The sequence below is a fragment of the Neophocaena asiaeorientalis genome, unplaced genomic scaffold (assembly GCF_003031525.2).
Source record: "Neophocaena asiaeorientalis asiaeorientalis breed wild unplaced genomic scaffold, Neophocaena_asiaeorientalis_V1.1 scaffold70, whole genome shotgun sequence".
Taxonomy (NCBI): domain Eukaryota; kingdom Metazoa; phylum Chordata; class Mammalia; order Artiodactyla; family Phocoenidae; genus Neophocaena; species Neophocaena asiaeorientalis.
In genome coordinates, this window is record NW_020175410.1 from 1,228,323 (window position 1) to 1,248,646 (window position 20,324).

The window sequence follows — 20,324 nt, forward strand, 5'->3', positions numbered from 1 at the left end:
GTTTTTATTTAATAAAAATGTTATTTTGTCAGTTTTTTGGTGCTTGAGTAGACCTTTACATATTTTGTCCCTCAATTTGTCAAGTTGTTTTTCTAAAATGTAGAGGGTTGTAAGTAAAGTAGTTAAAACCCCACAAATTCGATATTCCTTTTAAATCCCCAATCCATGGATATTCATAGTTTAATGTGGCATGGTGACTTCTTCCCATGTCTCTTAAGCACCATACAGCTTGGCATACAATCCATATTTTAGAGTTCATCATTATCATCATATGATATCCATTGGGTGGCCTAGCATGTTGGGCAATCCTCTGCTAAGACCTATAAAACAGTTATTTCTAAAATATATTCTTGGCCTCTTGTGGTTGATGTGAAAGTGGATGTTGCTGGACACAGCTCTAAGTTACTGAGGATTCTGAGTCTTGTTTCTGAACAAACAAGTAGGTCCTCATGAGTCTAACATAGTTTGCCTCTGTTGAGTCCCTTACAGCTCATCTATATTCAGTATTCCTCTTCTATAACTTAAACTGTTTTTTTGCTGTTTTATATACCCTAGGAATTAGCAACATATCACATGGCAGGAAATGACTACTAATTAATTTTATAGAAGGGCAGACGCATAAATCCTGAGATGCTTAGTGTCATTTCTTAGAGAGTTTAAATGTTAAGTATATTAAAATATAGTATTAATCAATCATATTTACAATCTTCCCATAACTCCCTTTTTTGGATTAATAAGCCTATTATAAGCAGACAGACTAATATTATGAGATATTAAAAACTCCACACTATCTTGTGTTCTCTGAAAAGTGTGCCTAGTTAGGGGGAAGAGGGAAATTAGGAGTTCAGGATTAACATATACACACTACTGTATATAAAATAGATAAACAACAAGGACCTACTGTGTGCACAGTGGAACTATACTCAATATCTTGTAATAACCTCTAATGGAAAAGAATCTGAAAAGGAATATATACATATGTATGACTAATCACTTTGCTGTATACCTGAAACTAACACAACATTGTAAATTAACTATACGTCAATTTTTTTAATGGTTAAAAAATGTTTTTAAATAGGAAATAAAAAATAAAATGTGCCTAGTCAAAACCAAGGAATTGTTTACTCTTTGATTAAACATTTGTATTTTGTTTCCCTCACAAAACATCCACTTTATTCCTTCTAAACAGCACATAACTAGTTGAAAGCAAAAAGATAACATGCTATAAATGGATGTACAAGAAATTTTTACCTCAGAAGGAACATAATGATTGTAAATCACGATGTCCCTTCAGTGTTGATTATTGAGACCATGAAGAACAAAACCCAAGGCTTCTTCCATAATAATTAGAAAAACCTCCCCAAGCTTTCAGTCCCTGAAATTCACAATGCTTATTTTTATGAATGAGACATACAATATCCAGAAGAATGTCACTGTAAGCTACGGTCTTCTTAAGTAATCTCTCTGTGTGCTTTTATTTTTGTTTTGTTTTTGTCCTGCTGTGACGTGAACTTATTTCCGAGTAAAATGCTTGAATCCAAACAAAAAAAATCTGAGCAGGCTAGATTTTTTAGTGTAAGTTTTCCTTTCATTTATCAAGTCACAGAAATAAATAGTTCATTCTGTGAGAGGATTATATTTCCTATAAGAATGATGTACATAATTACTTATAAGAACTTCCTATCATTGAACTTGTGTTTACTTTTAAATGTCTTTTAATATATTCCTATAAAGATTATCAATCATTTTTGCTTATATGATTTAGTGTTCACCATATAGCAGTGTCTCTTGCTGTTTTCATTGGACACGTATATAATCCAGACAGACATTTTCTTTCTTGTAATTATTACTCCTCTCTGCTAGTATTTTAATTATTTATAGCCATCAGGCATTTATTTGTCTTTTAAAGGCCTTCCAATCCCAATCAGAATGAATAAACAATTAAAAGGAAGAAAGATTTTGTAGGTTTCCTTTTCCTTTTGATCGTGTGTGTTCTATATAACACTTAAATTATTCTTTATGAAATTAGTATATCCAGGAAACTGGAGAATTATGCCTTAGGCTGGGTGAATGGAAAACATGTTAGTGCTTCCTTTGTAAGGTTTCCAGAGTGCCACAGGAGATTTCTAATGTGCTGCTTATTTGTGTTCTCCCCAAATCTTTTTCAGTGTATTATAATGCTGGAGAAATAAAATGTTGCCTACCCTTTTCTATGTTCTACACCTCACTGAAAACATGTCAGCACAGAAAGCAAACGTTCATCATGTCTCAATATAAAACAGATCCTGCCAGGGATCATGCCAAACCCAACCAACCATGACGGTCAAATCAATGTATGTTTTGGTTTAAACTTTAATTTTTGCCTTTGCTTTAGCAATTTGACTCTGGTATATGTTGTTCCCTATGGCTTATCATTTTATGGCGTGATAGTTACTGAAATTGACAAGGCTTTCTGCTTACCTTTGCAATGTATATGTGTGACAGCATAAACTATAAGAGAAAGTGACGTTTGACTCAATAAATATTTGTGTTATGTCCCCTACATCTGTTTTACAGAACTCCTTTTTTATTCCTCCATCAATATTCACTGAAAAATGCTGGCTTCTACCTTTTGTCTGGACGTCACAAATTCCGGAATCAGTGTTTCAATTTCCAAGTTAGACTTTTTATTGTTATTGACCCAAGAGATTTAATTCTCTCATCAGTTTACATTCACATCATAAAACATAAATTAATTTGGTTGTTTTTATTTATTTACTTATTTTGCTGTTTTGGGGGCTGGGCATGCATACCATGCTGTGTGTTACACCACACGTCCAACTTATTGCTGCTGAGTCATTAAAAAACTGCAGGAGGGATTATACTTTTAAGTTGATATTAAACTGAGCAAAAAAATTAATGGGTCTAAAGTTTAGTCATTCAGAAGCATGTTTTCTTGGATGAGATTATCCCTAAAGTTGTTAAGTGCTTGGACTCTCTATATTCTGATCCTGATTTCAAGTCTGTATTTTTCAGTCATTATCTGTGTGACTTTGGACAAGTTACTCAAGCTGCCTTGGTTTTAAATTTGTAGTTAATGGAATTTACCTCATAGGATGTGTGATATTTTCTTTGCTTTTTTTCCCCCTAGTGGTTTTGTAAGGTGATATCCTGTTTCATACTACTACTGATTGTTTTTTGAGTTTTATATGCATATCTACTTTTTCTCTTGCTTGTTAACTTAAAATCATTGATGATTTAATAAATATTGGCTTGACTGTGTAAAATAAGAAATTCAGTATGGCTTTCAGCCCTCTTCATATTCCAACATTTTGTGATGTAGTTTACATATTTTTTAAAAAACCTTGTCTTTGAAGAATAATTATTAAAGCATTGCTTTGCTTTATAATCCATTGAAATAATTATCCTTCTCTCTGTATAACTGAGTGGTTTTTTTTCTATAACAATCTGTAAATATTGATGGACAAATAGGTATCATTTTCTTCTTTATGACCCTTTTATCTCAGGTTCTGTAAATATCACACTCCTGATTTCTTCCTACAAAGTATGTCTGCTCCTTCTCAGACTCTTTGCCAGCTTCTTTACTTCTCGTAGATGCCTAAATGCCGCAGATTCTTAGAGCACTGTCCTGTGTGATCCCCCAGAATTCTCACCCACTCATATGGTTTTAAATACCCTTCATTTGAAAATGGCTATTTTCTGTGTTCTGTACTCATAACTGCCTATTGGATATTTTGTCTTGGATGTCTCCCTCAAATCTCAGATTTATCCAAAATGGAGTTTGTAATTTCCCCCAATATCCATAAGTGCTTCTGGCAAAGGAAACTTTTTATAACTTTTGTAGTGACCCTCTATGTGTAATATTGCTTTCTGTCTTAAAGTCTGTATTTTTATAGTGAATATACTGAATACAGTGAACCGAGCTTTCTTTGGGTGAGTGCCTCTCTGATCTACCCTTCTCAGTCACTTGACCCTCAGCCTTTTGTGTCCTTGTATTTTATGTGTAGCTATTATAAAGGCCATGTAGCTGTGTTTAGTTTTTAATCCAACATGACAATCTTTGTGTTTTTACCCATGGGCTTAGTCATTTACATTTATTCAAATTTTAAGAAGTATTTGGAGTGGTTATTATAAGGTTATTATAAGACTTATAAGGTTATAAGTCTCACCTTATGTTTTGCTTTCTGTGTGTTCTACTTTTCTCATGTTTTTTCTTAACTGTTTAATTAAGATTTTTGTTTTTCATTAGTTTTTTTCTCTGTTATTAATCTTGAAATTTTTGAAACAATTTCAGGCTTACAAAATATTTCAAAAATAGTACGTTACCTTTTTTTCTTAAGACACTTCTTGTTTTAGATTTGTATACTCATTTTAAAGCTACTTTATATTCCATGCCTTCCTGACTTATTAGATTGTCTTTCTGAAATTATCTTTCTTCCACCTAAGGTACATCCCTTAGTGCCAGAGTATTTTTAGGAATAAAATTTTACGTTTTGTTTATCTGAGGGAGCCCATCTTCTGTTTTCATTTTTAATAAATAATGTTTGTGGGTAGGAGGTATAAGCATTTTAAGTTGATATGTTTTTTTTGGAGGGAGTTAGGGTTTTTTTTGGGTTTTTTTTGGCTTTTTTTCTTAGCAGTTTGCAGATATGCCAGTGTGTTCTTTAGGATCATGTCTTTATGTTTAGGATCATGTCTTTATGTTTAGTGTTCCATGGTTTCCCTGAAATTTGTCTACTTGTTGAGTTTCCTTTTTATCCACTTCAGAATTCATTGGGTTTACTTTATGAATGAATTCCTGTGTGCTATAAATTCTGGACTTTTTAAAGCAATATTATTTTTCCCCCTTGTCTCTATCCTCCCTTTCTGGGATTCTGATTAAATATATATTAAACGTTCTTATCATGTCTGCCAAATCTCTTAACCTCTTTATATTTCCCATATCTTGTCTTCTCTAATATGAATTCTGAGTGATTTCTTCAATTCAGTTTCAGTAATTTTCTTTTCAGCTGTGTCTAATCTGTTGTTTGATCCATCCTTTGAGGCTTTTTTTGGTTTAAATTTGTAATGTTTTTTATTTGTAAAAGTTGTATTTCTTATTTTTCAAGTCTGTTCTTGTTTAAGAGACTGCTCATTTCTGTGGATCCATCTTTGTTTATTTAGAATTTTTTTACATAGGTTCAAATTATTTTGTGCCTAGAAATTCTAATGCTGGTTTCATTTTGATACTAAACTGGTTTGTTGTTTTCTTCATAACTTGTTATTGTGAATGCATATATGTGTTTGTCTGACTTGCCCACCTATGTATTCCATTAAGGGAAAAAAACATCTCTCTATTCATATCTTAATATATAACTTACATCCTGGTATCAGGTAAGTTCCTGAAATACAGTCATTGAAAGGAGTCTTGTTCTTATTTTTTTCCTCATTTATTTCGTTATTGAATACGTTAACTTTTTAAGTACTCCTTTTTTTTTTTTTAAAAAAAAGAAAGACTCTGCTAATGGGTATGCTTTCAGAGCCCTTGCATATCCCACAATGTCTGCTTTTTTGTCCTTCTTACAGTCAGCCAGGATTCCTAGGTAACCATCTTTTCTGTAGATCCCATTTTCTTGGGGTATTTAATATTTCAGAGAAGTTACACATCAGCCATTCTTACCTATTGAAAATAATCTGTATTGCCTGATGGAGCCTGTTGAATTTTTATCTTTAAATTTGAAAGTATCATCAGAATATGGCTTCTTTTGGGGGGGGTTCTTTCACTAATTTTGCAAGGGTCTAAATGATACCTGTGTCTCTGCAGACACTGGTCTTTCTTCAACTCAGGGAATTTTCTTCTACATATTTATAATGACTTCTGTATTATCTGTGTTTTCTCCCCAAGTTTCCCTTATACAGTTTGGTTCTTTAATTAATGTCTTGACTCTCTTCTCATTATTTTAAGTCTTTTATTCTTCTGAGTTCTAGAGATTTTCAAGTCTGTCTTCCATTTATTAAGTCAAATTTATATAGAATAGGTAGGTTGTATACCACTTCCAATGAGATATTTAATTAAAATACATTTACTTAATAGCTACATGAATCTCTAGAGACATAAAATTATTCATACTTTGTTCCCACTTCTATGTTCAAAGTATACTCTTTTTTTTTTTTTTTTAAACATCTTTATTGGGGTATAATTGCTTTACAATGGTGTGTTAGTCTCTGCTTTATAACAAAGTGAATCAGCCATACATATACATATGTTCCCATATGTCTTCCCTCTTGCGTCTCCCTCCCTCCCACTCTCCCCATCCCACCCCTCCAGGCTGTCACAAAGCACCGAGCTAATATCCCTGAGCCTTGCGGCTGCTTCCCCCCAGCTATCTACCTTACTACGTTTGTTAGTGTGTATATGTCCATGACTCTCTCTCGCCCTGTCAAAACTCACCCTTCCCCCTCCCCATATCCTCAAGTCCGTTCTCCAGTAGGTCTGCGTCTTTATTCCTGTCTTACCCCTAGGTTCTTCATGACATTTTTTTTTCCTTAAATTCCATATATATGTGTTAGCATACGGTATTTGTCTTTTTCTTTCTGACTTACTTCACTCTGTATGACAGACTCTAGGTCTATCCATCTCATTACAAATAGCTCAATTTCATTTCTTTTTAAGGCTGAGTAATATTCCATTGTGTATATGTGCCACATCTTCTTTATCCATTCATCCGATGATGGGCGCTTAGGTTGTTTCCATCTCCGGGCTATTGTAAATAGAGCTGCAATGAACATTTTGGTACGTGACTCTTTTTGAATTTTGGTTTTCTCAGGGTATATGCCCAGTAGTGGGATTGCTGGGTCATATGGTAATTCTATTTGTAGTTTTTTAAGGAACCTCCATACTGTTCTCCATAGTGGCTGAACCAATTCACATTCCCACCAGCAGTGCAAGAGTGTCCCCTTTTCTCCACACCCTCTCCAGCATTTATTGTTTCTAGATTTTTTGATGATGGCCATAAAGTATACTCTTGAATCTTGTTTTCACTTAGCAACATCATTTCAGAGAAATATAGTTAATTCTAATGATTCCAGAAGGTTCTTTCCACCTAGAAAATTGTTTCACATATCTGCTGATTTTTATCTACCTTCTTATTAGGAAGAAACCCTATAGGTAATCTTCTACCATGTGTCCTTCTCCATGAAAAAGAACTCTGCTCTTCATTGTGGGAGGGAGCTTTGTCAGGCTAATATTCTGCTAGTTAAGACACTTAAAAATTGGCACCATTCTGGTCAGGATAGAACTCTTCTTGTAAGTTGCAATTGAAAATCTTCTTCTTGGAAGGAAATAGACTTTTTAATACAATGGTAAATATTTTTCTGTGGAAATGTGAGATGAAAACTTTGAATACTAACTATTTACCCATCTAACCAATATTTAAGAGTCTAATGGTCATTAACCAGACATCTTTTTCTTTTTTAACTGCTCAAAACTATTTCAATAGTAATTCCCCCCTTTGCACACACACACATGCTGCTACCAAGAAGTTATGTTTGAATTTGGCCTACTTTAGTTATCTTTCCTTGATTTAAGTTTGTAAGTTTGAATCTAAATTTTATGGGAAAAATTCAACCAATCTTTATGCTCTAAGAGAAATTATCAGTACATCATTTTTCTACTAACGCCTGGGCCATCCACTCAAGAAGATACTCTTCTGAATAATCTTTCTGTCCACCCTATCTTTTCTCACCCATTGTGGAAACAGGACTCATTGCCTACCAACACCTGGTATACAGATTTTCTGCTTATGCAACCACCTCAAGTAAGAGAATGCCTGCCTCATTGTCTGCCTTTATCCTTCTGACTTGGGTATATTAGTGTAAATTTATCAGTGTCCCTACACTTATCTCTGAGACCAGGCTTTCTTTCATAGGAGAGGAATCATGTAGCACAAATTTCTAGTTTTTCACACCTTTTCAGTTTCCAAGTATAGATACAAGTTTTTCTCTTATTTTTGTTTTTAGGGGGTTATTTCTATGATATATCCTTTATCTAAAAACATCGATGCTTCAAAGCTGTCTTAATAGTTATATATAAAGCCAGATCTTTATAGAAGTAACTAGCAGATTAATCTGGTTAGTTTACTGAGTACCTACTATAGGTATAGTACTTTATTTGATTTTAGAATTTAATTTGGGAGAGTTGCCTTTTACTGTCTACAGTTTAGCTAAGAAAATGGGATCTATACGTATGCAAACCTAACAAGACTGTAAGAGATTGTGAGGCAAACTATGATAATGCAAATTACTGATGTGTACTAAAGTAAATGATTTCATAAGAGGAAGTCATCACAGCCAGGTATTTGAAAATTGATGTGAATTATAAAGACAATTATTGGGAAACCATTTTACTGGAGAAGAGAAAACAGTGATTATACCAGTATGGCCACAGAAGTGGATTCTGTATAGTAAAGGAGTGGAAACTGGCCAGAAGGATTGATTAGGTTGACTGTGCATAGTCCTGAATGCTAAGATGGAGTTTGTGCTGCAAGTAATGTGGGTTTGACACAATGAAAATGGTTGTTCTAGTGAGATTAGAACAGTAGCCATGGGCAGAGAGAAGTAGCCAGTTAAGACATCCTTGAGGAATCTAGGTACAGGATGGTAAGGATGTAGACTGAGAGTGGTCAGAGTATAGCTGGTGAGGGATGTCACAGTAGAAAACTAACAGGACTTGGTAACTGTTGGATAAGTTGTATAGGATCAAAACATTTTTGCTAATTAAAAGAGACATTGTGTATGAGACAGAGTTTTCAACTTTATTAAGTGGGAGAATTGATATTATGAATGATGTAAGAAAATAAAGTATGACAGTGTGACAAGTCCCAGATCTAGAAATAACTGACACTATAATGACATGCGAGTTCTCAAGCCAGATGTCTGGTGCTTTTGGCTGCCCAGGTTTTACCCCACTGCACTCTGGCTCTGAGAGCTGCATAGTTTGGGTCTTTCCTAATCTTTAGTCTGTGTTCTTATTCAGCAGAGTGACAGTGCTGCCCCCTCAGGGTTTCTTGACCAATTCTTTCTTCTTAATTATCTTGTTTCACAAATATTTACTGAGAACCTTCAGTACGTGCAAGACCTTGTGCTAGGCATGGAGAATAAAGGAGACGAAAAGTGCTGTGTGGTACTTCCGTTAGTAAGTAAAGTCAAGTGCATTTTAACTAGTATTTTGTTGTCGAGGTTTTCAGGAGACATTTGTTTCACTCAAATGATCAAGAGGCAAATACTTTGCATTTGGAGAGGACTCTTGTTTTTCACAAACTATTAGTAAGTGACTGCTTTTTTCCTGCTGTTTTGGAAATTTACAAATAATGAACTTTTTTTTTCATCTCCACTAGGGGACAGTGTGTTACCATTAGATTTTTTTTTTTGCTTCCATATCAGCAAAATGTATACAGAAAGGAAATTTAGCCTCTAATTATTTTGATACGATATTAATTACCTTACAAATGTAACAAAACTTAAAATGTTTCTAAAGTATACAGCTTAGGATTTTTGTATATCGTATGTGTTATGGATGGATAGATATATGGCCATATATAGATACAGGTTTTATTTGTTTAGAGTGATTGAAATTTTGTGGCATTTAGATAATTTTTGCATGAGTCCACCAAAACAAGGATGCGTGGCAGAAAGATATTAATACCAAAGTATACGGAAATTGAATTTCAGGACAGTTTTGTAATTCATGGAACTTGAATTAGGCTTTCGGTATGGAATTTGCTGAGGCAATGTAATGTTTACCCTTCCAAAAGATCTGTGTAATCTCTTGAGACATCTAAAGCCTAAATAATACATTTATACATATATTTTAAATTTATAGATTTTCTTTTAAGAGAGTACATTGTGTTCTTTAGGAATGATGTGTATGGAAGATGAAAATCTCAAAAGATTTCCGTTTAGGTTGTCTATAAAGATTTGGAGAACAGTGATGTCATAGCTTTTCCTGCCATTCTTTGAGACAAGATCCTACAAACTCCACATAAATTTGATTCTAATAGCATACCATAAATTTGTTTATACCTCTTTAATTCAAGTACTGATATCTGTGTAGTACAATGATAGGGTTTAATGTTTTGAAATATACCTTTTAAAAAGTTCTTCAAGTTTTGCCAAAACTGGGTATAGTTTTGCCAAAAGTTGTCCTTTGAGAAAACTGAAAGCGACAGTGGATCAGTAAGGAATTCTGAGGATATGACATTACAGAAAATTGACCACTTGTACACTTGCAAGGTGCTACTTCTTCGTCATTTACTTCTGAAACTGCAGGCGTTACTTGTTCAATTTGTGAGGTTGATGGTGAGGAGCAGGGAAAAAAGCTGCTATGAATAATGGAGGTGCCATTTCATTCCCAATCTTCTGTGAAAGTAAAGAAATCCATTTTCCCTGATTTCCAAAGAGCTTGCCAAAGGCTTAGAGGTCCCATGAGAATTTTTTCATCGAGACTTCACTACTCTATGGAAGATGATAGAACCACGGGAAAGAAACCTACCATCAACCAAAAAAAAAAAAAAATAATAATTATATATACATATATATATATCTCATACAAAAACCCTAAAGTACAGGATTCCATTGACAAGACTTAATTACTCTAGAGTAATTTTAAAATTATGTTTTTAAAAGATAATGGTAATAGAACTTTTGTGCATCTTTTTTTTTTTTTTTTAAATAAACTTATTTATTGGCTGTGTTGGGTCTTCCTTGCTGCGCGGGAGCTACTCTTCTTTGCCGTGCACGGGCTTCTCATTGCGGTGGCTTCTCTTGTTGCGTAGCACGGGCTCTAGGCACACGGGCTTCAGTAGTTGTGGCTCACAGGCTCAGTAGTTGTGGCGAACTGGCTTCATTGCTCCGTGGCCTGTGGGATCTTCCCGGACCAGGGATGGAACCCGTGTCCCCTTGCATTGGCAGACAGATTCTTAACCACTGAGTCACCAGGGAAGCCCCGATCTAAGCATAGGATATTTCATCCTAATCTTGAAATTACAAAGTGATAGAGAAATAGCTAAATATGATAAGTTTAAAACCCATGGTGAATTCTAATCCTAAATAATTCAGTTCAAGGATATAAAAAATTTTAAATAGCAATTTTATATTGATTTTTTAAAAATATTCTTCCTGATATTTAAAAAATCCAACTGTAAGAAACCCTTCAAAATCTCAATGAGCAACTGTTAACATGCTAAATAAAATTAAGTACACATTTTTTGTTGTTACTTTTAGCTTAACTTCCATGATATCTTTCTTAACCTCTAAATCAGCAAAAAGCTATAACTTTGTGAATTATTAATATGATTCTTTTGGAAATCTTTTATTGAAAATTGCAATATTCAACAAAAATGTTTACTTTGTACAGATTTTGAAGTTTTTGGTGGGGATAGATATTCTCTGGAAATCTAGACAATTATGAAGTACTGATTTTATGAGATAACAAATCAAATTTAGTCCCTGACTTTAAAGTCTTGAAACTAAGTTTTAAAATAACTTATTTTTCTTATTAGAATAAAGTGTGTTTATTATGAAAATTTTGAAAATATAGCAAAACATAAAGATGAAATAAAAATAGCCATAAATCTGTCACCCAAAAATAACTCTTGTTAACATTTTGATATTTTCCTTCCCAGTAATTTAAGAAACCTGATTACTACATCCTTTTTTTTTTTTTTTTACCTTTAGGACCAGTTTCTAGTTTATAATACAGCTATAACCAAGAAAAAGAGTGAATGTTGTATTTTAAAGCTAGAAGTTATATTTTTTTTTTTTATGAGAAGATAGAGTGCAATTTTTATTGTTTTTCAAAAATTTGACATTGTTCTCAAGTGAACAGAACAATAAGATAACAAGTAATTACTGTCTGAAGCCTAGCCATGGATGTTGCTAGAGTTACAGATAGTAAGTAAACTGCTGATAAATTTAATTTGGGTGCTTTTTTCTTAATTTTTTATTGTGAAAATTTGGGTACCCACTCTTCTTACAATAGCTTTATCACATTGATATGTCACTCTAAGGATCAGCCATTTCTTGTCCCAAATTATTTCTTGTTCATCCTGGACTCTATAGTATTTTCTTCCTCTTTCTCTCATCATTTGGTTCTGTCTCCCTGAGGATAATACCTGTCTCATGTGATCTTACCATGCTCTGAATTCCCTTGTTCTCTCATGTGCAGCTGTAGCAATATTACCTACAGTCTAGTCCTGTACATATATTTGTACATTACATCACATTGGTTTTCTAGGGATGGGGTTAACATTTTTCAAATTTTTTGTTTGTTTCATGGAGTAAATATTCCCAGATGACATGGCTGCTGACATAACCCATATGTAGTTTTCTAAATGTTCCAAGCAGGTTTCTTGGTGATGGTGGTAGGGTGTGTCAGTAGATAAGGAATAGGGAAATGGAATAGTAATGTGATTACAAGGTATGAGATGATTATGGTAGTAATTCACCATTTTTCTCTCTTGCTTCAGTTTGGATATTTTTTTACTTCATTTCAGGGTCACTGTTATTGTCTCTGGCTCTTCCCATCTCATATGAAATCAATTAATTCTTAATTTCAAGTATTATATTGTAAAATTGTAAAAATTTTTTTTTTTTTTTTTTTTTTTTGCGGTACGCGGGCCTCTCACTGTCGTGGCCTCTCCCATTGCGGAGCACAGGCTCCGGACGCACAGGCTCAGCGGCCATGGCTCACGGGCTCAGCCGCTCCGCTGCATGTGGAATCTTGCCGGACCAGGGTGTGAACCCAGGTCCCCTGCATCGGCAGGCGGACTCTCAACCATTGCGCCACCAGGGAAGCCTAAAAATAGTTTTTTTATTTGAGATTCCAATTCTATGTTAAAATTTCCCAGTTTTCATCAACGTTTCCTTCTCTTCCTCTATTTTTTAAATATATTAATCTTAGTTATTTTGAAATCCTTGCAGGGTAATTCCAATATATGGATCATTTCTGGGTCTGTTTAAATTGATTTTTTTTTGCTCTTGTTTATGGGTAGTCTATTTATTTATTTATTTATTTTTGCAGCTTTGTGTTCTTTACTTGTCAAGTAATATTTTATTGTATGCCATCTGTTACTTACAAAGCATTATAAAAGCTCTAGTTTATTTTAGCTTCCTCCAAAGAATATTAAAATTTGTTCTGGCAAGCATGTGTGTTACTGGGAAATCAACTGGCTCTTCTGGATCTTGTAAAGCTTTGTTAGGGCAGTTCTAGTTCAGTTTTGTCTTTATTCCTAGGTTATAGGCATGGTCTTCACCAAGGTCTCCTTGTTCCAGCCTACCTCACATCTAATCTTCTAAGTGCAGTGCACCTTCTAAAATCTCTGCTCATTGCTCCAGCTTCCCAGAAATTATTCTCTGCTAGGCCCCATGGAGTCTACCTGTGCAAGTGCCGATTAGGAATTGGCCAAATAGGGGGAATTTTCAGCAGAATTTTAGGACTTCTTTGCAACTCTCCTGTCGCAGGGATGTTTTTCGCGCAATCTGAGCCACCTTTGTCAACTTTAAATTGTAACCTCTGTCTTTTATATCCAGAGAGACCATCATTCACTTGGACTCTATTTCTCTTCTTTATAGTTTCGAAAAATTCTCTCAACAAGACATCTGAGATGAATGGTCTCTGCTTTCAAGGACTGTAGATATGCATTGGTTACTGTCTTAGATCGGCAAACAACATTTTTACATAGAGTTTACCAGATTTAATGGTTATGTATGGTGAGTAGGTGTTATCAGCTACTGTTGTGGCTGAAACAGTACCCCCCGTAAAAATGATAATTCTAACAGCTGTTATTATAGAATATTTGTTAGGTATCTGTGATTTACATGTCTTACCTGGTTTAGTCCCTACAGAAAAATCTATAAAGTAGATAATATTGTTACCCCAGTTTTAGATGAAAAACGCAGAACTATAAAACTTTGATAATTTGCTCAAAGATATCTGACAGTTGTGAAGGCCAGTATTTGAATACCAGCAATCTGACTCTAGAGCCTGATTAAACACATCTTTTCTTGAAAAATAATACACTTTGTGTTTTAGATTCACAGAGTAATTGAGAGGATGGTACAGAGTTCCCTTGTGCCCTTTGTGCACTTTCCCCTATTATTAACAACTAAGCCATAGTTTATGCAGATTGCCTTGGTTTTACCGAAATTTTTTTTTTATCCCAGGATACCACATTACCTTTAGTTGTCATGTCTCCTTAGGAGACAACTGTCATGTCTCCACAGTTGGCTGTGACAGCTTCTCAGACTAACCTTGTTTTTTTATGAACTTGATAATTTTGAGGAGTGCTGGTCAGATATATTGTAGTATGTCCCTCTATTGGAGTTTGTCTGATGTTTTTTCTCATGACTAGACTGGCGTTATGGGTTTTGAGGAGGGAGACCACAGAGGTCAATACCATTTCATGATAGCATATCAAGAGTGTATACCATCAACGTGATTTTTCAGTGTTCATGTTGACCTTGCTCACGTAGTTTTAACACTAAACATTTTTATTATATAATATTTGGAGCACACAAAGGAATGTATGCATATACATGTGCATAAATATGGATGATTGATAATAAAACGACCACCTGGAATGCCCCTCCACTCCCTATCTCCATCAAGGATTGAAAACACTGTTTTGCAAATCCACATTCAGCAGGAAATGCTTTTTAAAGATTTATTTCCTTGCATTTTTTACTTACGTTATCAATACTTTTATAGAGGTATGGAATTTTGAAATGAGTTTGAAATCCATAAATTATTTGTCTATCTAATTTTTGTACATACTAGAATTTTCTTAGTATATGTATGTCTCACCATCTTGTTTAAATCAGCTCTTAAAATTCCATATTTTTCAAAGATGGAATGATTGAGGTCAGGCAGAGAGGGAAAACAAATATTTAGTGGAATAACGTAGGTTCTTCTCACTGAATTCGAGTCTTTCCAAATGATGCCTATAAAAAATTGCCAAAGTAATCTTTAAAAGAACAATCTTACTTAAATTTGTTAGTAGCTAAAGATATGTAAGTTGTGGAGTAATCAAAATGAGCATGGAAGATTTATTCCAAGATAGAGAAAAGTGATTTTTCTAGCCCTAGGATCTTAAACAGGTTTTCCCCCTTCATTTCTTTGTTACCATGCTGCTTTCATTATAAGTGTAAACTGGTTTCAAAGAGGCTATACAGATAGCCTTTTCCTGTTTATTTTTGAATGGGAAACCTTAATTATCATCATCTGTTGTATATCTCATTTTAATGAGACTTGGGAGTAGATGTGTATCATACCCTGCAACATTGTAATTAATGAATTATTGAGTGACAAATACATACCTATAGTTGGTTTGTGTTTTATTCAGTTTTAGAATACTATTTCTGTATTTATAAATGGTGTGTCATGAATGATATCTGCTCCTATATAAGTGAATCACATTTTAAGCTCAAACATATTTGGCTTTTAAATGATTTGTTAATGTGATTTGATATTCTGGAAACCGGTACAGCATTTGAAATCCATTATTGAAATGTCATTAAAACTCACTCACGAGAGGCAAAGTAGCCACCATACAGCCCCTGTGCATCTTCCCCAGTTCCACCTCTTAGAACACAATCAGGGAAACTGACGGGAAAGAATAGTTTAAGCAGAGGTGATCTCTTACTACCATCATCATAGATGAGAAACCCAGGCCTGGGCTAGTGGAGGCGTGGTGGTAGTGGGAAGGCTTCGATAAGATAATATTCTTCTTTGTACTGTTGCCAGACTTCTGGCTAAATATGTAAATAGGAGTAAACAAAGTAACCAAATAGTGGTCATTGTTAACAAATGAGGCAGACTGAAAGGGTGAACATATGTCTATCATTGTCAACCCTCCTTTGCTTTGAATTTGTTATAATGTATGGAGGGCAACCATGTGTTAGGCATTGAACTAAGTTTTTTATATTCAAAGGTAAAATATTCTCTACATCAAGAAACTGATCATCTGGTGGAATAGATGGCCAGCTGAAAAGACTATAAGAATTCAGTGTGCTAGAGGAATTCATAGCTATGGAAGCGTATAGATTCACCTCACTCAAATTGGGTTGAAGAACAGCAGTCAAGGGAGATTTCAGGAGTCACTGATAACTGAGTTGAACCTCAGAGTAACTAGGGTAAGCTAGGCCAGGAGAGGGAGTGAGACAGCTTTTCTGGCAAAGGGATTAGCTGGTGCAAAGGGATGAAACCTTGAAAAATGGCTTGATTGGGCAATCTTTTTTTTTTGGCGGGGGGGGCAGTACGCGGGCCTCTCACTGCTGTGGCCTCTCCCGTCGCGGAGCACAGGCTCCGGACGTGCAGGCTCAGCGGCCATGGCTCACGGGCCCAGCCGCTCCGCGGCATATGGGATCCTCCCGGACCGGGGCACGAACCCGTGTCCCCTGCATCGGCAGGAGGACTCTCAACCACTGCGCCACCAGGGAAGCCCAGATTGGGCAATCTTAAACAGTTCTACATGGCTTGGAGAACTGAGTGATTTTAAGGGAATGGTAAGAAGAGGCTGGAAGGATAAAAGACCTTCCAGGTAAAGGGTTAATATTTGATCCTGAAGTTTAAATATAGCCTTCAAAAGATTTTATGCAGGATAATGATGTGATCAGATTTTTATTATTTAAAATCAGTATTTTCATTGCTGTGTGGGAAATAGGATAGAAGAGGACAGACTTCAGAGAGACTATGAGATTGTTTCGGTAATTCAGGGCCAGAGGTATTATGCTGGCAGTGGCAGTTTGAGTGGAGTATATGGATTCAAGAAACGTTAAGGAGGTAGAAACAGTGGGTCCCAGTGATGTACTGAATGTTGGGATAAGGCATTATGGACAATGCCGAAGTGTAGAAATTGGTTACCAGATCCCTCTTTTTGAACCTAGCACAATTCATAACCCAAGGATTTAACTGTTTCCTCTTTCATTTTCCCTTCATATTATCATCCCCTCATACCTTCAAGAAGCCTAAATAATTAGAAAAAACAGAATTTCCTAGGGAAATATGATTTCAAAGGGAAAATCACATTTTAGCGACTTGTGAAATAACTCTTTTCACAAATCTGCCTGATCTTTACTTCAAAAACAAGCAGGTTTTTTGTTTTGTTTTCTTCCTCCACACCAGTACTCACAGTTTATAACAAAGTCTGTTGTTGAAGAACCCTCAGGAAAAAAAAAAGGTGAAGAGAAGGCTTGTATCATCAAAGAAATATTCACACTGAAGTGAAGAGCCAAAGTTGGTCTTCAATATTGGATTAAGGGAAAATAATCTTTTGTTTCATATTATTAGCTTTTGAAATTGTGTCATTGCTTCTTTTGGTACTTTCAGCAGATATTTTTTCTATACTGAAAGTGCTTATAAAAGCATTTCTCCTTTATTTGGGACAATGGCTGTGGTCTGAGTTCTATGCAGTGCTGAGCCCAAAGAATAGCAAGCCTTGCAAAGTGTCTCCTCGAACACATAGAAACAGAGTCTGTGATTGTGGTTGCCAGGGGCTAAGGAGTAGAGGAAATGGGGAGATGTTGGTTAAAGGATACAAACTTCCATTTATAAGATGGGTAAGTTCTGAGAATTTAATGTACAGATGGTGACTATAGTTAACAGTACTGTATTGTATACTTCAAAGTTCCTGAAAGAGTAGATCTTAAACGTTCTCACCCCCCTTCCAAAAAATGGTAACTATATGAGATGATGAGTGTGATAACTAACCCTACTTTAGTAATAATTTTGCTGTATATATGTATATCACATCATCACATTGTACACCTTAAACTTATACAATGTATTTATGTTTATAAAGTTTTTAAAAAATAATTTTTTTAAAAAGAAAAGTAGGTCCTTATTAAATTTAATGTGTTGATACCTTTTCTTTCTAAAATAATTATTGTTTTATCTTTTCTTTCAGGATGAACAGAAGCTACAGGAAAGTTTAAGGCAAGGTGCCACCATTATTGCTGCCTTAATCAAAGAAAGAAATTCCGGACTCATTGGTCAACTACTGGTAGCATAAAGAACATGAAGAAAATTACCTACTGTGTTCTTAGAAACATTTACCTAAGTATCTCTTTTGTGCTTCTCTCCGAATTGTATATGGTAGAATGTTTAAGTTGTATTTTATGTCTTTTATAATTTGGAGGATGTGATACTTAGGTGAACTTGAAAACTTTTTATGCATGTCAAATATAAATTGCTTAAACCGGAAAAGAACAGATAAGTGGAAAATAATAGCCTTCACATAAAGAATGTGTGCCTTTTCACAAAGGCATGAAAGATAAAATAGAAATAATGATGAGTCAGCTAATTCTCCAAGGAATGAGAATTTAGGAAATGTCAACTATTATCTCTGTTAATTAGTAAATCACACTATAATGAAACTAATAAATAAGATTAATGAGTATTGTTAATTCTAACATTATCCTCTCTCCATGGGTTATTTTGAATTGCATTCCAATTTTTCACACCTTAAAAAAAAAAGAGGAGATAGCAGTGAACCCTGGTTTGAGTATCTGTACCATTAGCCTCACATTACCCTAGATCTCTAAAGGAGATGTAATCTCCTGCTTTTCTAATGTTTTAAAATTGTATGTTTTCCTTGGTTTATGAAATATAGTTTTGACTTACATTATTTTTAAAGGCTTCTGATTTTTCTGAATAACTTTAAAAGAAGACTGGAAAGCTTCATGAAAGTGAAGTTATTTTGGTCAATCTTAAGTTAGTCTTCTTCTAAAAGGAAGAGAGTTCATTGCACATAAAATAATTTTCTTTTGATACGGATAACTGCTGCCTTTTTAAATCGAGTTCTTATTCTTTCAAATTTCCACTGGTATATACATCTTAAATATTGATGATTTGTCCCTTACCTTATATTTTACAGTTTTGTCAATCCAGTCATTAGAGATGCCTTTTATTCTATATATACACTTCATAACAACACATAGATCAGATTATGCCAGGGCTTAGGCTGCACGTGGGAACTATAAAAATTGCATGAAATGTTTTCAGTTAAAGACAGACTATGAGGGCTTCCCTGGTGGCGCAGCGGTTGAGAGTCCGCCTGCCGATGCAGGGGACACGGGTTCGTGCCCTGGTCCGGGAAGATCCCACATGCCGCGGAGCGGCTGGGCCCGTCAGCCATGGCCGCTGAGCCTGCGCATCCGGAGCCTGTGCTCCACAACAGGAGAAGACACAACGGTGAGAGGCCCGTGTAAGGCAAAAAAAAAAAAAAAAAGATAGACTATGAAATATCTACCTTGTGCAGTCTCTTCTTAACATGTTGGGTGATTTTGCCTTCATTTCTCAAGTATCCATAATAGTAGGAGAGTTTATATTTTACATTTAAATAATACTGAGTAGAATATAGAGGAAATGAAGGAATTATTGCAATTCATTCTCCTAAATGAAATGTGTTGTTTGAATGAATGTAGGCTTAGATCTCAATTCCTGGGCTCGCCACTTTTTCTCTTTCTCTAGGGATGTTAAGAAATATAAAATAAATCATTTAATTAAAAATCTTGAGGGTGGAAATATAAGGGCAGTGTGTGGATTTTGTTTAGAACGTCTGTTGTCGTTAAGGCAGGTTGGCTACGTTGTAAAAGGCCATAGGTGTGCGTTTTGACATCTTCAGGTGGAAATGTTTTAAGAATTTGAGAAGTGCTCATAAAGGCAAAAGGGGAAAAGTTACAAAGATTTTTAAGGAGAAAATCAGTGCCTTTAGGTACGTGATGGGAAACTAGGCAGTCTCTGGCACAAGCATCACTGAATCTATTGAGTGCTGACTGAGTTACCTTAGATTTCAACAGAAGGGAATATTATACCAGACAAGAATTTATCTTGGGACAGTTAGTATGCCTTTACCCTAGGCAGTTGTAAACATTTAGTGTTATGAGATTTAGTTAATAAAATATTAAGATGACGATGTCTGAAATCATCATCATCATCATTATGGCATTTAATTTTTTTCTTTATAGTTTACACAGTGATTCACAGCATTGAAAATAATTTAAAGAAATCTCCTCACATCCTTTACAGTTTAGATGGAAATTGAGGCTCAGGGATCCTCACTACCTTCTCCAAAGACACATGTTAAACTCAGGACCACTGGGAATAAGTTTTAAGCTCATTTCCTCTATAACAATGATTGCAGGCAAAGGACATCCAACAGAGAGGCCTTGGGAAATGAGCCAGAGGCTCTGAATGAGCGTTGGAGGAATGGACGAGGAGGGACAGATCAGTCCAGTGACCTGAGGAAAGTCCTGAAGCTTTTGGCTTTCCAACCATCTTTCCAACATAC

The 20,324-nt window shown here is 35.1% G+C and overlaps 1 protein-coding gene across 1 annotated transcript in view; it reads left to right on the plus strand.

The window, feature by feature from the left end:
• CRPPA (CDP-L-ribitol pyrophosphorylase A) overlaps nt 1-19,078 on the plus strand; it is a 297,097-nt gene extending 278,019 nt beyond the window's left edge. The window contains exon 10 of the mRNA XM_024767102.1: nt 17,940-19,078. Coding sequence (XP_024622870.1) covers nt 17,940-18,044 — 105 coding nt within the window. The 3' untranslated portion in view covers nt 18,045-19,078. The remainder of the gene's footprint in view (nt 1-17,939) is intronic.
• The last annotated feature ends 1,246 nt before the right edge of the window (nt 19,079-20,324 follow it).